Consider the following 18168-nt stretch of genomic DNA (forward strand, 5'->3'; position numbering starts at 1 on the left):
CCTATTTACATGTTATTGTTTGGTGTGTTTTTTTAAAAAGAAAGTGGTTGCAGTTGCCTTTATCTTTCTGGAAGCTACTTCATTTCAGTGGCAGCCATTGCATTACTTGAATAGGGGCGATCTTATTGGTTAATTCAAGCAATGGAATTTGGATGGAATTTACTGTTTTCAGCAATCTGGCATAAGAAGACCAAACCATGTTGGTTTGATCTGTCTCTGTCTTCCCCCTTGCTAATACAGTTTGCTTTTGCTCTTCACTATTTTTCTCCTCTAAGTTCTTCGTTCTTGTAGTGCTTAATTAAAAACAGTTGTAAGCAGCAAGTTTTATACTTCATTTTTGATTTACAAAAATATCAAGACCCAACACCACCCCAGTGACTCATATGGCATATCTATGCCCTGTTGAGGAGTATTTTGAAGTGAACCTTTTCCATAAGACCACAAGATACAGGAGCAGAATCAGGCTATTTGGCCCACTGAGTCTGTCTCCTCTATCCATTCATCATGGCTGATCCATTTTCCCTTTCAGCCCCAATCTTTTGATCTCTCCCCCATATCCCTTCATACCCTGACCAATATACATAAAAACTTGGCCTCCACAACCACCCTACTACAGACAACATTTCTGAATTTCAGAGACACTACATGTTCAGCCTTATATTTTTAATAGCATAGTACTTCACAGGAAGCAAAATGATTCCACAAATTGTGCTGGTCTCCTTTTTTTAAAAAAAAAATCATGCAATTAGTATGACAATGTCCATAAAAGAATATAATGTATATATTGGTATCTCCAATGCTTTGTAGAGGTTTCCACATTTATTATTTTTTTCAAATATATCATACCACCTAAACAGAATGCTTGACAAGGTAAAGCTAAATCATAAGTTAAAGATATCAAGTAGTGGCAAATAAAACAGTTTCTAGCAATTTAACGTTGATTGTTTTACTTCCACACATTTGCTAGTGTTTGTTCCTGTTCTAGTCAAGGGGATGAGTGCAGAAGTCAGTCAATGATTTGTCTGATACACATATCCAATGTGTGCCAAAACTCTTTAATAGTGCATCAGTACTTTGTCCATTTGAGCAAAGCACCATCTCTGCTCAACTTCCCAAAGTACCACATCAAAAGTTCAAGCACAGCATAAAAAATTGGGCAACAGCCCATTTCCATTTACTTCACATGATGCAGCAAGGAATCTGCAACTGATTAACACTGGCACATGCAATTCCAAGCCATGATTGCTAATTGGATCAAACTTTCTTTAAAACTTAACTTTAGATTAAATACAACCTATGTTTCATCAGTAGAAATGCTCTCAGTTTATTCTCAATGCCCTCAAAAGATACTGGGCTGAAGTCTACCTGAAAGCCTGATGACAATTCAGACCCAACATCCCAGTGTAGTATGAGGGGGGAGAAAAACTATCAGTTGTAGGAAGTTTAATCTCACAATATTTAAGAAACATCTTGACAAGCACTTGATTTGTTAAGGCACAGAAAGAGGAAATGTGGGTAAGTGAAAGGACTGTAGAGTTGCAATGGGAAAAATGGACACTATATGTGAGAAACTGTGTTGTATGGCTCTATAACTTTAAGAATTAGTTATCAATCTACAGCGTCCTAGTCCGCCACACCCATCCCCCTCCAAAATCTCCAAATAAAAATTCTGGTCTTACCCAAACTTAAGGTTCCTTAAGGTCTTCACCATCCCCTCTGACCTTCCTCTCTCTGAGGAAGAACATTCTGTCCTCAGTAAGGGCCTCACCTTTGTCCCTTTTGTGTCCACACCTCAGTGAATTCCACACCCGCCATAATGTTGAGCTCTTCTTCTGCTACCTTTGTCTCTGCGCCTAGTTCTTTGGCAAAAACTCTCCTCCCTGCACTGATGACCCCTGCTCCCGTCTTCAACCCTCCTCTTCCTGGACACCCCACTCTGGTCTTCTGTCTGCTCTGGATCTTTTAATTGCCAACTGCTGATGAGACATCAACCATCTTAAATTCACCACCCCTCTCTCCAATTCCAACCTCACTCCTTGTGAATGCACCTCGCCACTCTCTCCGCACCAATCCCAACCTCACCGTTAAAACTATGGATAAAGGAGGCGGGGGGGGGTGATGCTGCACTGATCTTGCGGACAGACTTCTACCTTGCTGAAGCCTAGTGACAACTGTCAGATACCTCCTCTTATATACCCCTCCAACAAGATCGCACTAAGGAGCACCAGGCCATGACTGACCTTATTAGCATTCATTTCAAGAGGTCTAGAATACAAGAGCAAGGATGTGATGCTGAGGCTTTATAAGGCACTAGCAGGGCCTCACCTTGAGTATTGTGAACAGTTTTAGGCCCCTCATATTAGAAAAGATGTGCTGGCATTGGAGAGGGTCCAGAGGAGGTTCACAGGCATGATTCCAGGAATGAAAGGGTTATCATACGAGGAACATTTGATAGTTCTGGGTCTGTACTCACTGTAATGCAGAAGGATGAGGGGAGATCTCATTGAAACCTTTTGAATATTGAAAGGCCTAGACAGAGTAGATGTGGAAAGGATGTTCCCCATGATGGGAGAGTGTAGGACAAGAGGGCACAGCCTCAGGATAGAGGGGCATCCTTTCAAAACAGAGATGCAGAGACATTTCTTTAGCCAAAGGGTGGTGAATTTGTGGAATTTGTTGCCACAGGCAGCTGTGGAGGCCAGGTCATTGGCTGTATTTAAGGCAGAGATTGATAGGTTCTTGATTGGACATGGCATCAAAGGTTATGGGGAAAAGGCCGGGAACTGAGGTTGAGGAGGAGAATAAAAAAAAGGATCAGCCATGATTGAATGGCGGAGCAGACTCAATGGGCCAGGTGCCCTAATTCTGCTCCTATGTCTTATGGCTTTATTAGCTCTGGGGATCTCCCATTCACTGCCACCAACCTCATAGTTTCCTCACCCAGCACCTCCCATATCTACCCCTTACCCAAGATTCACAAACCAGCCTGTCTAGGTAGACTCATTGTTTCTGCTTGCTCCTGTCCCACTGAACTCATATCTGTATACTTCGACTGTTTTACAGCCTCCCGCCCAACCCGTTCAGTCTCTTCCTACCTACATCTGTGACACTTTACACGCTCTTAATCTTTTCAATGATTTTAAGTTCCCTGGCCCCGAGCATTTTATTTTCACCATGGACGTCCAGTCGTTATACACCTCCATCTCCTACCAGGAAGGCCACAAAACTCTCAGTTTCTTTCTGGACACCAAACCCAACCTGTTCCCCTCCACCACCACTCTCCTCCATCCAGCTTTCAATAATTTCTCCTTTGGTTCCTCCCACTTCCTTCAAACAAAAGGTGCAGCCATGGGTATTTGCATGGGTCTCAGCTATACCTGCCTTTTTGTTGGCTACATGGAACAATCTATGTTCAAGCCTACACTGGTGTCACGCCCCCACTTTTCCGACTCTACACTGATGACTGCATGGGTGCTGCTTCCTGCACCCATGCAGAGCTCATTGACTTCATCAACTTTGCTTCCAACTTTGATCCTGCCCTCAAATTTACCTGGTCCATTTCTGACAGCTCCCTCTCCTTTCTCAATCTCAGTCTCTATCTCTGGAGACAGCTTATCCACTGATGTCTATTACAAACCCACCGACTCTCACAGCTACCTGGTCTATACCTCTACCATGTTACTCGTAAAAATGCCATCCCCCTTCCCTCAATTCCATCAGCTCTGCCGCATCTACTCTCAGGAAAAGGCTTTTCATTCCAGAACAAATGGGATGCCCTCTTTCTTCAAAGAAAGGGGCTTCCCTTCTCCACCATCAACTCTGCCCTCAGTCACACCTCTTCCATATCGTGCTCTCACCCCATCCTCTCGCCACCCCACCAGGGATAGGGTTCTTGTCCTCACCCATCACCCCATCAGCCTCCACGTCCAGCACATAATTCTCCACAACTTCTACCATCTCCAATGGGATCCAACTACCAAGCACATCTTTCCCTCCTCCCCCAACTTTCTGCTTTCGGCAAGGATTGCTCCCTACGTGACTCCCTTGTCCACTCATCCCTCCCCACTAATCTCCCTCCTGGCATTTATTATTGCAAGTGGAACAAGTGCTAAACCTGCCGCTACATCTCCTCCCTCATTATTATTCAGGGCCCCAAACAGTCCTTCCAGGTGAGGCAACACTTCACCCATGAGCCTTTTGGGGTCATCTATTATATCCTGTGCTCCTGGTGTGGTCTCCTGTATATCGGTAAGAGCTGACATAGATTAGGACACTGCTTTGCTGAGCACCTGTGCTCTGTCTGCCAGAAAAAGTGGGATCTCCCAGTGGCCACCCATTTTAATTCCACTTCCCATTCCAACATGTCCATCCATGACCTCCTCTACTGTCACAATGAGGCCACACTCAGGTTGGAGGAGCAACACATATTCCACCTGGGTAGCCTCCAAACTGATGGCATGAACATCAATTTCTTGAACTTCTGGTAATGCTCACTCCGCTCCTCTATTCCCCACCCCCCTTTCCCTCTCTCACCTTATCTCCTTGCCCACCCATCACCTCCCTTTGGTGCTCCTCCCACTTTTCACCTTCTTCCATGGCCTCCTGTCCTATCCTATTAGATTCTCCCCTTCTCTAGCCCTGTACCTCTTTCACTGATCAACTTCCCAGCTCTTTACTCCACCCCTCCCAGTTTCACCTATCACTTTGTGTTTCTTCCTCTCCTCCCCCTACCTTCTAGCTCTGACTCCTCATCTCTTTTTCTCCAGTCACGCTGAAGGGTCTCAGCCCAAAACATTGACTGCACTCTTTTCCATAATTACTACCTGGCCTGCTGAGTTCTTCCAGTATTTTGTATGTGTTGTTAAGGTTCCTTAAGGTTGTTATAGCCAGGGTGATAATGGGGACAAGCTCCCACTACCTATTAAATGCTCCCAGTGGCATGCACCTCAAATAGCCTCTGACAATCAAATTCAGCTCCTGGCCTTCATGTGTGTCTAATCTACTAAGCCCAGCGGAACAGTTTCTGCTGACAGAAGGGGCAAAGGCGGGTTACTAATGGCTTAAAACTAGTCACTTCGGGCAGATGGGGCTTGTCAGTCGTAGTTGGCAGCTCATCTAGGAGAAGGAAAACTCTGATCTCAAACTTCCACTGCCTCACGGCTGTACCCACTAATGCAGAAGGCTTTGGGAGGAAACCCCGAGGGACAAATCTGGAGTTGGTGTCCCTAAGGCAGTCCCTAATGGAGTTCACTGCTGACTGACAACAATGTTGCTGGTACCAAACTGTATCAATGTTGCCGTTCCTTTGGGTTCATTAGATGTGCAGAGAGGGGGAGCTTGCTCTCCATATCGTACTGCCCAGGCTTGTGTATCCAGACAGTTAAGACACAATATCCATGGTCAACTCTGACCGATGGAGGCCTGAACTCAACAAAAACCCAACCTTTGATAATTTAATGTTATTATCCATGTCTCCTGCCAGCTTCTCTACAGAGAAAGACAATAAGACACATAACAGAATTAGGCCATTTGGCACATTGGATCTGCTCCACCCTTCAAGAACAGCTGACTGTTTATTCCCTCTCAACCCTATCCTCTTCCACATCACCTTCAATACCCTTACTAATCAAGAACCCATCAAGCTCTGCTTTAAATATACCCAATGACTTGGCCTGCTTGTTACAATGAACTCCACAGAGTCACTACCCTCTGACTGAAGACATTCCTTCTCGCCTCTGTTCTAAATGGATTTTGCTTTATTCTGATGCTGTACTCTCTGGCCCTAGACTCTCTCACTACTGGAAACATCCTCTCTACATTCACTCTATCTGGGCTTTTTTTAAAAAAAAATTCAGTTCAGATAAGAGCTCCCTGACCCAAACCATTATCCGTTTCTCTTCCAAGGCTGATGTCTGACCTGCCGAGCCCTTCCATTTCATTCGGGATTTCCTGAATCTGCAGTTTCTTTTTTAATTTTCATTGCCATATTCCCGTTTGAAAACTGTCTGCCACATTTGCTGCATTATTATTAATTACCAAGTTAGTCATGGATTTCTACACTCAAAGATGCAATAAAGTTCCACAAAGCATAATGCAACAGGTATGAACAGAACTAAATCGGAGAAATGTTTTACATTTTAAAAGCATGGAGACCACTTTTTGATTGAGAGGGCAATTTTGTTGCTCTTGTCAACTCCACAGCAGTGAAGCTGCCAGTGCATGCCAGTTCACCTTCAACATTTTAGAGGAGTTTGGATAGATGTGTGGATGGTAGGGTCCTGGTACAGGTGGCTGGGAGTAGGTAGCTTAAATGGCTTGGCACAGACTAGATGGGCTGAAGGGCCTGTTCCTGGGCTGTACTTTTCTATGACTTTGTGAAAACTCTAAAATTCAGTGCAGGAAAGTAGGTGGCAAAAGCCCACACCATACATTCCACTAGAAGAGACCACTAATGTGGCCATTTTTAAACCCTGCTGCATTTGTCTATGCTCTTCATTGCGACATGAATTACGGGAAAGATGTCTAATCTGTCACGCACAAATACAAATTTATGGTTTTATTCTAGAAGTACAAAGTGGCGTTGCAACGGTCGATTGTAACTGAGATAACTCAGTAAAATTAAATTCTTCCCAAACCCGAGCAAAATATACTAAAAAAAATTAGAACTTCCTTCTTTTAAAGTATCCTATTGATTACAATTTCATTAAATAGAAAAGTTAAAATACCAAAATGCTAGTATACATAAGATCAAATTGTTCAGATACGTTATGCTACTCCAAACAATATAATGGATTTGCCTTTTGATCCCGAATACAAGCGGTTCAATTAGCGGTGAAGTAAAGAACCGCAGCCATGGAGAACTGTAAATGAAAGGTTTCGTGCAGATTCAATAAGGAATTAACTCTGCAACATTGAACCAATGACTGCTTTGTTAAAGTGAAACGGTAAAATAAGTTTTATTCTACATTCAAGACCTCCTCAATAGATCGCTCAGCGGTCTAACAAAGGATTGGTGTAACGTTAGCGCTGAATACAATCCAAGGTTTGAAACACAAACTGAAAACTGGTTTCCAACAATAGTGGGTTAGTTCATAATATTAACCAAAATTCCACCCATAATCTTTTAGAAACTCTGTAATGTTCTGCTAAGAAGTTATCCGATTCATCGGGGTTAGAACATGCCAGAAGCTTATTTCGAATAGCTTCAACTAATTAAAAAATAGCTATCAACTTGCCAAGAGTAGCCTTTCAAAAGTATAGCGTTTTACCATTCTGAACCAAACCGCTAATTCTACACGTCAATATTTTAACTCCATGTTTTGCAAAACCAAATAAGCACATTTTTTGTGTTAAAAATTAAAAGTTGTATTACTTACTGGTTGAATCTGCTGGCTTTTGAAAGCAGGTGTAAATAAGGGTACGTACCACGTAGGAGAAAAGGTAACCTGGGCGCAGTCTTGTGCTTATGTCATTTTATTGACAACTCGCCAGTTCTCCAGGTGATTCGTTTACTCTCAACTACAGGCCTCAATCAAGCGATATAGCCAATCATATCGACAGAAAATGGAGAGGTGGGCTTTTAGGTGGGGCAATGGACGTAGGTACGGAGGCAATGGTTGCTAAGACCATGGTAGGATACTTTTGCCTGTAAACAGGGGGAGAAAGGCTCGGTAAATTAAAGAGGCTCTCCATTATTGTGCTAACGACGAGTTTGTAATTCCTTCTGTGTACCGACAATGGTAGCTGCTGTGAACAGGGAGGTTGAAGAGTTTAAGCGCCAGACTCTTGGACTTGAACTTCGGTCAGAACTGCGAGAATCTTGCATTAGTCAAAATGTTTCAGGCGCATATAAAACATTTGCTGGTAGAAGTTATTCTGTCAGTGTTCAATCCCTAACCATTACTTTCTTCTTTTTGGAACTTGCAAAGTGAATACTGCCAATATCCCGTAATCGGTTTACTACATTATGGACATAATCCTTCGTGTCTGCTTCACTTGTGACATGTTATAGAGGTAAGTCTGTAAAATTTATATAAGGCCATGTAACGAGTATAAAATACCAACTGAATTGGGAATATGTGGTAGTAATTACACAGTGAGGTTGTGGGTTGTAGTGTTCCCCAGCATCGGGGAGGAAGGGAGAGAGAGACTCAGTTCATTATCTCTGTGCAATTAAAATATTATGTATTATTTATTCTCTTTCACTATCACTCAATTAATCAAATTTTACCAAAATTATTCCAATCTTGAGAAAGCCTATGCATCTAAAGTTACAAACACGAGATTCTGCAGATCCAGAGCAACACACACTAAATACTGGAAGAAGGCAACAAGTCAGGCAGTATCTTTTCGACGGAAACTCCTCATCAAAAGTTGATTTATTTACTGTACCCATTACACCTAATAATATTAATTCATTTCCAATTCTCATGGCATTTTCATTGCTGTATTCAGATTTCCAGCATGTGGTGGTTTTCTTTTTATTTGAACTTCAAGTAACCCATTAGCCTACTGCACTCTGTAAATTTAGTTTTCTGAAGTTGCAGTACTTTAATTTCATCCCGTCTTGGATTTCTGCGTTGCATGTCAGCATAATAACAAATTAAAAGAATTTTGAAAAGCTACTCTGTTTGTGTTAATTGAGCATCTCTCGCTTATATGCAGTCTACCATAAATATTTAGCATGCTTGTTTTAACCTTCCAACAACTTCTCACTGGAGTGGAACTAATCTTAAAGCCCATAGGGAAAATATTGTCCCCATTTCAGAAGCAAGGTCACTTTAACCACAGGTGGAAAACTCCAGGAGGCAGACAACACTTAGGAGAACACGTTTTAATCAAACACCAAATCACAATCATCAATACCATAAAGACAACAATGCAACAATTAAAGTGTTAAGAAGGCAACATATATCATCAAAGATCTCCAATGATGGGGGCCAAGCCATCATTTTGCAGCTACCATCAGGCAGGAAGTACTGAGGCCTCGTGTCCTGCACTCCCTTCAACCATTTGGTTCTTGCATCACCAGCAAAACCCTAATCACTACAGTTTAGCAATACTATGTCTACTTTTCACTAACACTGACTTGTTTTTTCCCAATTGTACTGTCTTGTAAAAATTGTGTTTATGTTTCTTTTGGTGAATCTTGCTTTTATGAGGCTCTGTTCTGTGATGCTGATCCAAGTAACATTTTCACTGCAGCTATGCATGAATGTGCTTGTGCATTTGACCATAAACTCGACTGTGACAATCTGGAACTAAACTAGAGGAGCAAATACTGGGGTAATGGGACACCAATATAGTATGAGCTTGGAAATGTTCCCCACCATCGAGGAGGTCTTCAAAAGGTGATGCCTCAAAAAGCTGGCATCCATGATTAAAGGCCCCCACCACCCTGAACATGCACTCTTCTCATTACCACAATCAGAATGAAGCTACGGGAGTCAGAAGACATGCTTTCAATGTTTTAGGAACAGCTTTTTCCCCTTTGTTCCCCTTTGCCATCAGATTTCTGAACAATGAACCCATAAATACTGCCTCATTATTTTTTTCTCTTTTTTGCACTAGTTATTTAATTTTTTAAAGTATATTTCTAATTGCAACTTATAGTATATTTTTATCTGTTGCTGCTGTAAAACAACAAATTTAATGAGATATGTCTGTTATACTAAACCTGACATCAAGATGCTCTTCATTGATAACAGCTCAGCATTCAATACAATACTATCATCCCCTCAAAACTAATCAAAAAGCTTCAAGTCCTCGTTGTTATTACTTCCTTGTGCAACTAGACCCTCAGTTGCAGACCCCAGTCCGTTTGGATTGGCAACATCTCCTCCACAATCTCCCTCAGCACAGGTGCACCATAAGGCTGCTTTGTCCCCTGCTCTACTCACTTTACATGTATAATTGTGAGGCTAAGCATAGCTCCAGTTCCATATTTAAGTCTGCTGATGACACCACTGTCATTGGCCGAATCAAGGATGGTGACAAATCAGCATATAAGAGGGACATTGAAAATCTGTCTGAGTTGTACCACAACAACGGCCTCTCACTCAATGTCAGCAAGAGCCAGGAGATGATTATTGACTGCAGGAGGGAACCAGCGGTACATAAGCCAGTTCTCATTGGGGATCAGCGGTGGAGAGGGACAGCAACTTACAGTTCTTCAGTGTTAGTATTTCAGAGGATTTCTTCTGGGTCCAGCATTTAAGTGTTATTACAAAGAAAGTACTGCAACATCTCTACTTTCCTCTACTTTTGTAGAAGCCTATAAAGATTTGGTACATCATCTAAAACTTTGACAAACTTCTATAGATATGTGGTGGAGAGTATTTTGACTGCTTGCATTATGGCCTGGTGTGGAGACACTAATGCCCTTGTATGGAAAAGCCTACAAAAAGTAGTGGATATGGTCCAGGACATCATGGGTAAAGAACTTCCTACATGGAACACATCTGTACGAAGCACTATCACAGGAATACAGGACCCCCATCATCTAGGCCATGCACTCTTCTCGCTACTGCCATCAGGAAGAAGGTACAGGACCCTTAGGACCCACACCACCAGGTTCAGGAACAGTTATTACCCCTCAACCATCAGGCTCTCGAACCACAGGGGAAAACTTCACCTGCCCCATGACGGAACTGTTCCTACTGAACTGGATTCACTTTAAAGGGCTCTTCATCTTCTGACCTTGATATTCATTGCTTATTTATTTCTTACTACTATTATTATTTTTTTCTCTTTCTTTTTGTATTTGTACAGTTTATAGCTTTTTTTTCACATTGGGGTTGTTTGACCATCCTGTTGGGTGTGGTCTTTCATTGATTCTATTGTTTCTCGTATTTACTGTGATTGCCCACAAGAAAATTCAAGTCGTCACTTTTTATTGTTATTTCAACCATTACTGCTGGTACAGTACACAGTAAAAACGAGACAATGTTTTTCAGGACCATGGTGCTACATGAACAATACAAAAACTACACTGAACTATGTAAAAAAACAACACAAAACAACACTAGACTACAGACCTACCCAGGACTGCATAAAGTGCACAAAACAGTGCAGGCATTACAATAAATAATGAACAAGACAATATGCACAGTAGAGGGCAGTTGGCTTATATTTACAAATAAATAGCGGTGTCAGTCCAGGCTCTGGGTATTGAGGACTTTAATGACTTTGGGGAAGAAACTGTTACATAGTCTGGTCGTGAGAGCCCGAATACTTCGGTGCCCAGGAGGGAGAAGAGTTCTTATGAGGGGTGCATGGGCTCCTTCATAATGCTGTTTGCTTTACGGATGCAGCTTGTGGTGTAAATGTCTCTAATGGCGGGAAGAGAGACCCCGATGATCTTCTCAGCTGACCTCACTATCCGTTGCAGGGTCTTGCGATCTGAGATGGTGCAATTTCTGAACCAGGCAGTGATGTAGCTGCTCAGGATGCTCTCAATACAACCTCTGTAGAATGTGGTGAGGATGGGGGGGGGGGTGGGAGATGGACTTCCCTTGGCCTTCGCAAAAAGTAAAGACGCTGCTGGTGTTGAGGGACCAGGTGAGATTTTCCGCCAGGTGAACATCAAGAAATTTGTTAATTTCATGGTTGTATATGGTGACATGTATGTACTTTGATAATAAATTTACTTTGAACTCTGAACTTTGATTCTAATTCTGATTCTAAAATGGCAACAGATTTTTAGAGGAACTCAAATTTCTTAACAGAATGGAGTGGACTCATCTGGAATCATTAACTTATGGATGAATATTTGTTACCCCAAAAATGGCTAAATCAACACACTTCAGATCAGCCGCAGATAACTACGGCAAGTGAAGAGTTGGACACTTTTATAATAGCAGGATCATGAATGTGATTCAATACCCCAATTTACTATTCTGTCCCTTTTAAAGTGAGGTACGGCAACTTGACTAGAGAATATTTATCACTTCTGGAGGGAAAGCACGTCAGAGACAGAGAGAACAAGCAATGCCTTCTAATAGCTACACAATATTTTTAAGTAACACATTCCATTCAAAGAACAATTATGATAGTCACACCAGGGATGGGAGGTGAAAAAATGATATTCCAATCAATAAACTGGAAAACACTGACACATGCTCCTATTACTACACTGCAAGCTTCCTCCACAATTCAGAGCACCTATTCTCCAGATTTTGGGCTTGGAATAGCTTGCTGCTATTTACTAAGTATGCTGTTACATCTAGTGGCAGATATGGGTATTGCATATTTTAATATAAACTGAAAATGCTGGAAATATTAACAGCAGTACCTTTAGAAAAAAGACAAGGGATTAAAGTTTCAAATCAAAAGCTCTTTGTAAAATAAAGAATTGTATACCTTACATTGCTGATATTGCACCATTAATACTCTTACGGATGGTATGGATATTTACAGGTGACATGGTAGCATAGCGGCTAGAGTAACACGATTACAGTGATAGTGACGCATGTTCAATTCCCAGCGCTGTTGATAAGGAGTTTGTTTGTTCTCCCCGTGACCATGTGGGTTTCCTCCGGGTGCTCCAGTTTCCTCCCACATTCCAAAGATGCATGGGTTAATTCGTCACAAGTTGTAATTAGGTGGTGCGAGCTCGTTGGACTAGAAGGGCCTGTTACTGCACTGTATCACTAAATAAATAACCCATTGAAACTGCTCCTTTGATTGAACAAGACTCAAAATTGAAGATTGTGTGTGTGCATGTGCGTGTGTGTGTGTGTGTGTGTGTGTGTATATACACACAGTTTCAGCTGTGAGCAAGTCAAACTGTGATATCAGCAACAGAAACACAAACATCCTACTCTTCTTTGACATTTACCTGTAGCATCTTGATGATGTAATAGTGGTCTAGTGGAGTGTGCCTCCTTTACTTTCTTTTACTCCTGAAGCAGTAATACCTTTTCCTGTCTAATTTAAGGTACTCTCTTACATTTGTGGCATTGGAAGGTCAAATGGAAATTAGCTGCATTTACGTCACTACGGCTCATCTTGCAAAGAAACATTCACAATAAGCCACCCAAAAATGTAAATTGTTACAAAATATTTCCTACCTTTTCTCTTTAGCCTTGTTCTGTATACATTTCAACTGTTTCCAGCAAAGCACTGAAAATGGAAATTGCTTTGGGATTTCCATTACACTTGATGACAATAGTAATTTGTGTCTTGTTTGCTTCCATTGGTTATTTAATACCTGCATTTGCACTAACTGAAACTTGAACCTCGTTGTGTCAAATGATTAATTTTTCACTGAAGCACTATATTTGTGTTCCATAAAGACATCTCCAATAGCTCTTTCTGTACCACTGAAGAGGGGTATTACTGTTACCCTTCCAGGTTGGTACCACAGGGCCCTCATACCATGTCACAAAAATTTCTGTTCAGACTTTTCACTACGTATTTCTGATTTGCTTTGCTTAGTATTGTCAGTATGTTCTGCTTTTATACTTACTGGATTGCTTATTTTTGAGAATAAAAGATTAATTACTGTTTTATTTCCTTACTTTGCAATTAGCACTTTCAAATGCTTGTCCATTCCCAACAAAAAAGATGAAACATGAACTGTTACCTTCATGTTAATAAATGATCTAAATTTTTAACAAAGCCAGTGGAACTCAACAAGTAGCATCTGTACCCAAAGGGATGGTGAACATTTTGTTTCAAGACCCTTCAACAGAACTGAGAGTCCAAAGGGAAGATGGCAAATATAAAGAGGTGAGAGGGAAGGGAGGGATCATTGGCAGATAGAACCAGGTTGGGGAGCTATCTCGTCAGTGAAAATATACCCAACATCATCCTTACCATAGTGGTCACCCACAAGTATGGTGTCAAGCTGTGTTTATAAACAAAGTGTGCAAGCATCGAGTTCAAACTTCAAACTTCAGAGTAAATTTATTATTAAAGTACATAAGTACATGTCACCATATACAACCGGTGAAAAGAACCTATATGAACATGCTTACCATCAAAGCCAAAAGTTGTTCTGTTGACCTAATTTGCAAGTCATTTTACAGTTTCTATTCAAAGACCCTCTTTCATTAACGTTACTGCTGATTCCACAGCCAGGACGATACGTTTAATGGCTGTTACACCGTGACAAACTTCACTGAATTCTTCAACAGCCAACCTCCTCCGTCGAATCACCCGTTTCACCCTAGGGGTGTGGGCGGGGCTACGCAGGGAAGCGTCTCGTGTCGGACCGGGCCGTCGGCGTGCGAATCAGCGAGGCCAGGTTCGGCCAATGGTGCTCCGACGTGGGCGGGTCCTGACGGCAGGCGCGGGAGAACGGGCAGGGGCGGAGTCTCAGCGGCTGGCGGTTAGTCAGGAGGCGGATGTGTGGCCGGTGCCTCGCAGGCAATTGGAGGAGAACGGAGCAGTGGGCGGAGTTTGACCCAGGAGGCTCGAGCAGGGAAGGTGGTTTTGATTGGCTGACAGTGCGTCATGTAGGCGGGGTAGAAGCCGGCGGGTGGTTCTCGGGTTGATTTGCGTGACTTCCGCGGCGGGAGATGGTGATCAACGTGAAATTACAAAACCCGAGCTCCTGATTCCGGCACGTTGGTGAATACTACCACAAGATGTGTGAACAGGGGCTGGAGATGGCCTCCATTCTACCGGCTCTGCGGGAGCTGGAAAGGTGAGCTCGGCACCTTTGATTCATTCCACTCGGTAGCGTCCACGGAGAGATCAGGCCCAGCAGGCCTCGCAAACTTTGCACATATTAACGTTGTACTCGTAGATTCGGAAACACGGGAGACTGCTGGAATCTCGAACCAAAAACAAACTGCTGGGGAACTCAGCAGTCAGGCGTGATCAGTAGAGGGACATCGATGTTTCTGTTTGAGGCTATTCCTCCAATGTTTTTTGTTCACTGTAGAGTCAGTGGCTTTATTTGTAAACAAAATGTTAGTTAAGTTTCAAACAAATCAGTTAAATGTTATGCCCATATTTAAATTATATAATGGCCAATCACATTTGTCACAAACTTTAAAGTAACATTTTTTTCACCGATAAGAATTTGCTTTAAGATAGAACCCTCTGTTCTGGACTGTTCTAGTACAAGAAGTTGCAAATGACAGTTGTGTTCAAAGCAACCTGCTGGTGGAACTCAACAGGTTAGGCAATATATATGGAGAGAAAGGAGCAGTTGACGTTTCTAATCGGAAACTTGCATCGGGGCGAACGGTAAGGTTGATTGTGAGGAAGGTGTCACCAAACTCTGAGACCTGGGTGTCAGTACCAACCTGTGGAACTGGATCCCAGCCTCCTTGACCAACAGATCCCAAGCTGTAAAGATAGGCAGCAACGTATCCTTCACACTGGTGTTTCAGCCCCTTACTCTACTTCTGCTGATGTTGCCTATTTCTGCTTCAACTCCATATGCAAGTTTGCGGATGATATCACGGTAATGGGCTGTATCTCCAATAGCAGTAAGTTTGAGCCAGGAAGGAGATAGAGACCTTAGTAAGCTTGAGTCACGACAGTAACTTTTCCCTCAACGTCATCAATAATCTTTCCTGGTCCAAGCACATAGACACCACAGTCAGGAATGCCTTTACGTTCTCAGGAGACTGGAGAAATTTGACTTATCCTCTTTGACTATTAACAATATTTCTTGACACCCCATAGAAAACTTCCTGTGTGGTTGTATCATGCTTGGTATAGCAATTGCTCTACCTGTGATGGCAAGAAACTGCAGGGAGTTGTGGACCTAGTTAAGCACATTATGGAAACCAGCCAGCCCTCCATGGATTCTCAGTACTTCTCACTGCCTCAGTAAAGTAGCCAGTATAATCAAAGGCCCCAGAAATTCTCTTCTTCCCTCTTCCATTGTGCAGAAAATGCAAAAGCCTTGCTCAAGGACCTTTTATCCCGCTGTCATGAACACTATTGAATAGTGCTCTATTACAGTAAGATGAGAGCTTCACCTTACGATCTACCTTGTTATGATCTTGCACTTTATTGTGTACCTGCACTACACTTTCTCTAGCTTTATTCTGCATCCTTGTGCAACCATAATGCGCTGTGCTGTGATTTGATCTGCATGAACAGCATGCAAAACTAGCTTTTCAGTGTACTTTGGTACAAAGATCAAAGTAAATTTTATTATGAAAGTACATATATGTCACCATATACAACCTTGAGATGTAGTTTCTTGTGGGTATACTCAACAAATCGATAGAATAATAACTATATGAGAATTAATGAATGGCCACTCAGTGAGGGCGTTCGACCAGAGTGCAGAAGACAACAAATTGCAAATGCAGGAAGAAGAAACAATAATATAAATAAATAAGCAGTAAATATCAAGAACATGAGATGGCGAGCCCTTGAAAGTGAGTCCATAGGTGGTGGGAACATTTCAGCGATGGAGAGAGTGACGTTATCCTATTTGGTTCTGATGGTTGAGGGGTAGTAACTTCCTGAACCTGGCAGTGTGAGTCCTGAGGCTTTTGTACCATCTTCCTGGTGTCAGCAGCGAGAAGAGAGCATGTTCCGGCTGGTTCTTGATGATGGATGCTGCTTTCCTGCAACAGCGTTTCATGCAGGTACACTCAATGTTTGGGAGACTATTGGTGAAGGATTGGGCTGTATCTGCTACTTGTTGTAGGATTTTCCATTCAAGGGCATGGTGATTCCATAACAGGGTGTGATGCAGCCGGTTAATATACTCTGTAGTCCACTACACATCTATAGAAGTTTGCCAAAGTCTTAGGTGACATACCAAATCCCCGCAAACTCCTAAGGAAGTAGAAGCACTGCCGTACTTTCTTCGTAATTGCACTTGCATGTTGGGGCCAGGACAGGTCTTCTGAAATAATAACTCCTGTGAACTTACAGTTGCTAACTCTGTTCACCTCTAACCCTGCAATGAAGACTGATTCATGGACCTCTGGTTTCCTTCTTTTGAAGTCTATACTGTACTCAGTTCCTTGGTCTGGCTGACATTGAGTGACAGATTGTTATGACAATATGATAAACACTTGAAATGCTATGGGATAGAAGGCTAAAGGCTCAGTACTGTGAAGTTGGGATTAGAATAAATAGTATCTGATGGTTGGCATGGGTGCAATGGTTGAAAGAGGCTATTTTCTGTGCTGTATGATTCTTTAACTTCAGAAATCTGATCTTACCCTTTTCTGTCAAGGAATAAAATAGTGGACTGAAAACGATCACATATGCAGTTAGTTTTATGTGTAGCACTTCCTCGAGTATTTTGCAGATGGTTCCTTGCTTAAGAATCTCCTGCAGCAAGTATTCCCGAACCTGGGAGTGAGTAAGTCTCTGTTACTGTCAGTGGACAGCTGGGAAAACCGATTCCATCACTAAGTTGATGGTCTTCTTACTCCAATGGGGATCGGGCATTGTATGTTATGAATGAAGCAGGACACATGTAAAGCCCATATCTTACAGAGGCGCATTCTCTCAGAGGGTTGGCAACTGATTTTGCCACCTCCATAGGCTTGAAAGCAGCCTGCCGTGGTGCTGAGGTTTCAAAGTTGCTGAAGGTACTATTCACTTTGCACCTTTTACTTAGCTCTGGCAGTGTGATGCCTTGCCAACTGGATTGACTGTTATAAAGATGATGAAAGTGGTAATTCGTAGTTTGTGTACTTGTAATCATATTGATGCTGACAATTAAAATAGTGGCACACTGTTGGGTGAGTCTATACTATATGTTCAAATTTGTCGAATAGGCCCTGAATCTTGTGACTTGGAAGAAGTCTGAGCCCCATTCAGAATATTTCACAGCCAGTATAATAATTTTGAAATGCAGTCATTGTGTTCTATAAGCAAAAATGCAGCAGATAATTTGCATATAGCAAGGCCCCTAAGTGCAATGAAAGTGATCAAATGACCTGGTTGTGATGTGAACGCATGTGTACAAATCTTATACAGTACTGCAGTGTGAGAGGTAACAAGTGAGAATGAAGAGCAGAATGGGCAAACAAGGGTTGATGGAACATAGTGTAGGGAAGTGTATGGTCATGCACTTTGGTGGAAGGAGTAAAGGTGTAGACTATTTTCTACATGGAAGAAAATTCAGAAATCAGAGATGCAAAGGTTAACTTCCAGGTTAAGCTAGTGGTAAGGAAGGCCAATGCAATACTAGCATTCATTTTAAGAGGTTTGGAATATAAAACAAGGATGTAA

At 42.2% G+C, this 18168-nt stretch overlaps 2 protein-coding genes across 5 annotated transcripts in view; one reads left to right on the forward strand and one right to left on the reverse strand.

The window, feature by feature from the left end:
* Positions 1-7468, reverse strand: part of LOC134345184 (plastin-1-like) — a 127629-nt gene extending 120161 nt beyond the window's left edge. The window contains exon 1 of one of the 2 annotated variants that reach the window (XM_063045419.1): positions 7426-7468. The gene's annotated coding sequence lies outside the window, so the exon portion shown is untranslated. Of the gene's footprint in view, positions 1-7376 lie in introns of both variants that reach the window. The other variant, XM_063045418.1, reaches the window with a different exon arrangement.
* Positions 7469-7615: 147 nt separating this feature from the next.
* Positions 7616-18168, forward strand: part of atr (ATR serine/threonine kinase) — a 134200-nt gene continuing 123647 nt past the window's right edge. For 2 of the 3 annotated variants that reach the window (XM_063045416.1, XM_063045414.1), the window contains exon 1: positions 14500-14650. In XM_063045416.1, coding sequence (XP_062901486.1) covers positions 14592-14650 — 59 coding nt within the window. In that variant the 5' untranslated portion in view covers positions 14500-14591. Of the gene's footprint in view, positions 8014-14499; positions 14651-18168 lie in introns of those variants that run through there. The other variant, XM_063045415.1, reaches the window with a different exon arrangement.

This window comes from Mobula hypostoma, chromosome 4 (genome assembly GCF_963921235.1).
Source record: "Mobula hypostoma chromosome 4, sMobHyp1.1, whole genome shotgun sequence".
NCBI classification, from domain to species: Eukaryota; Metazoa; Chordata; class Chondrichthyes; order Myliobatiformes; family Myliobatidae; genus Mobula; species Mobula hypostoma.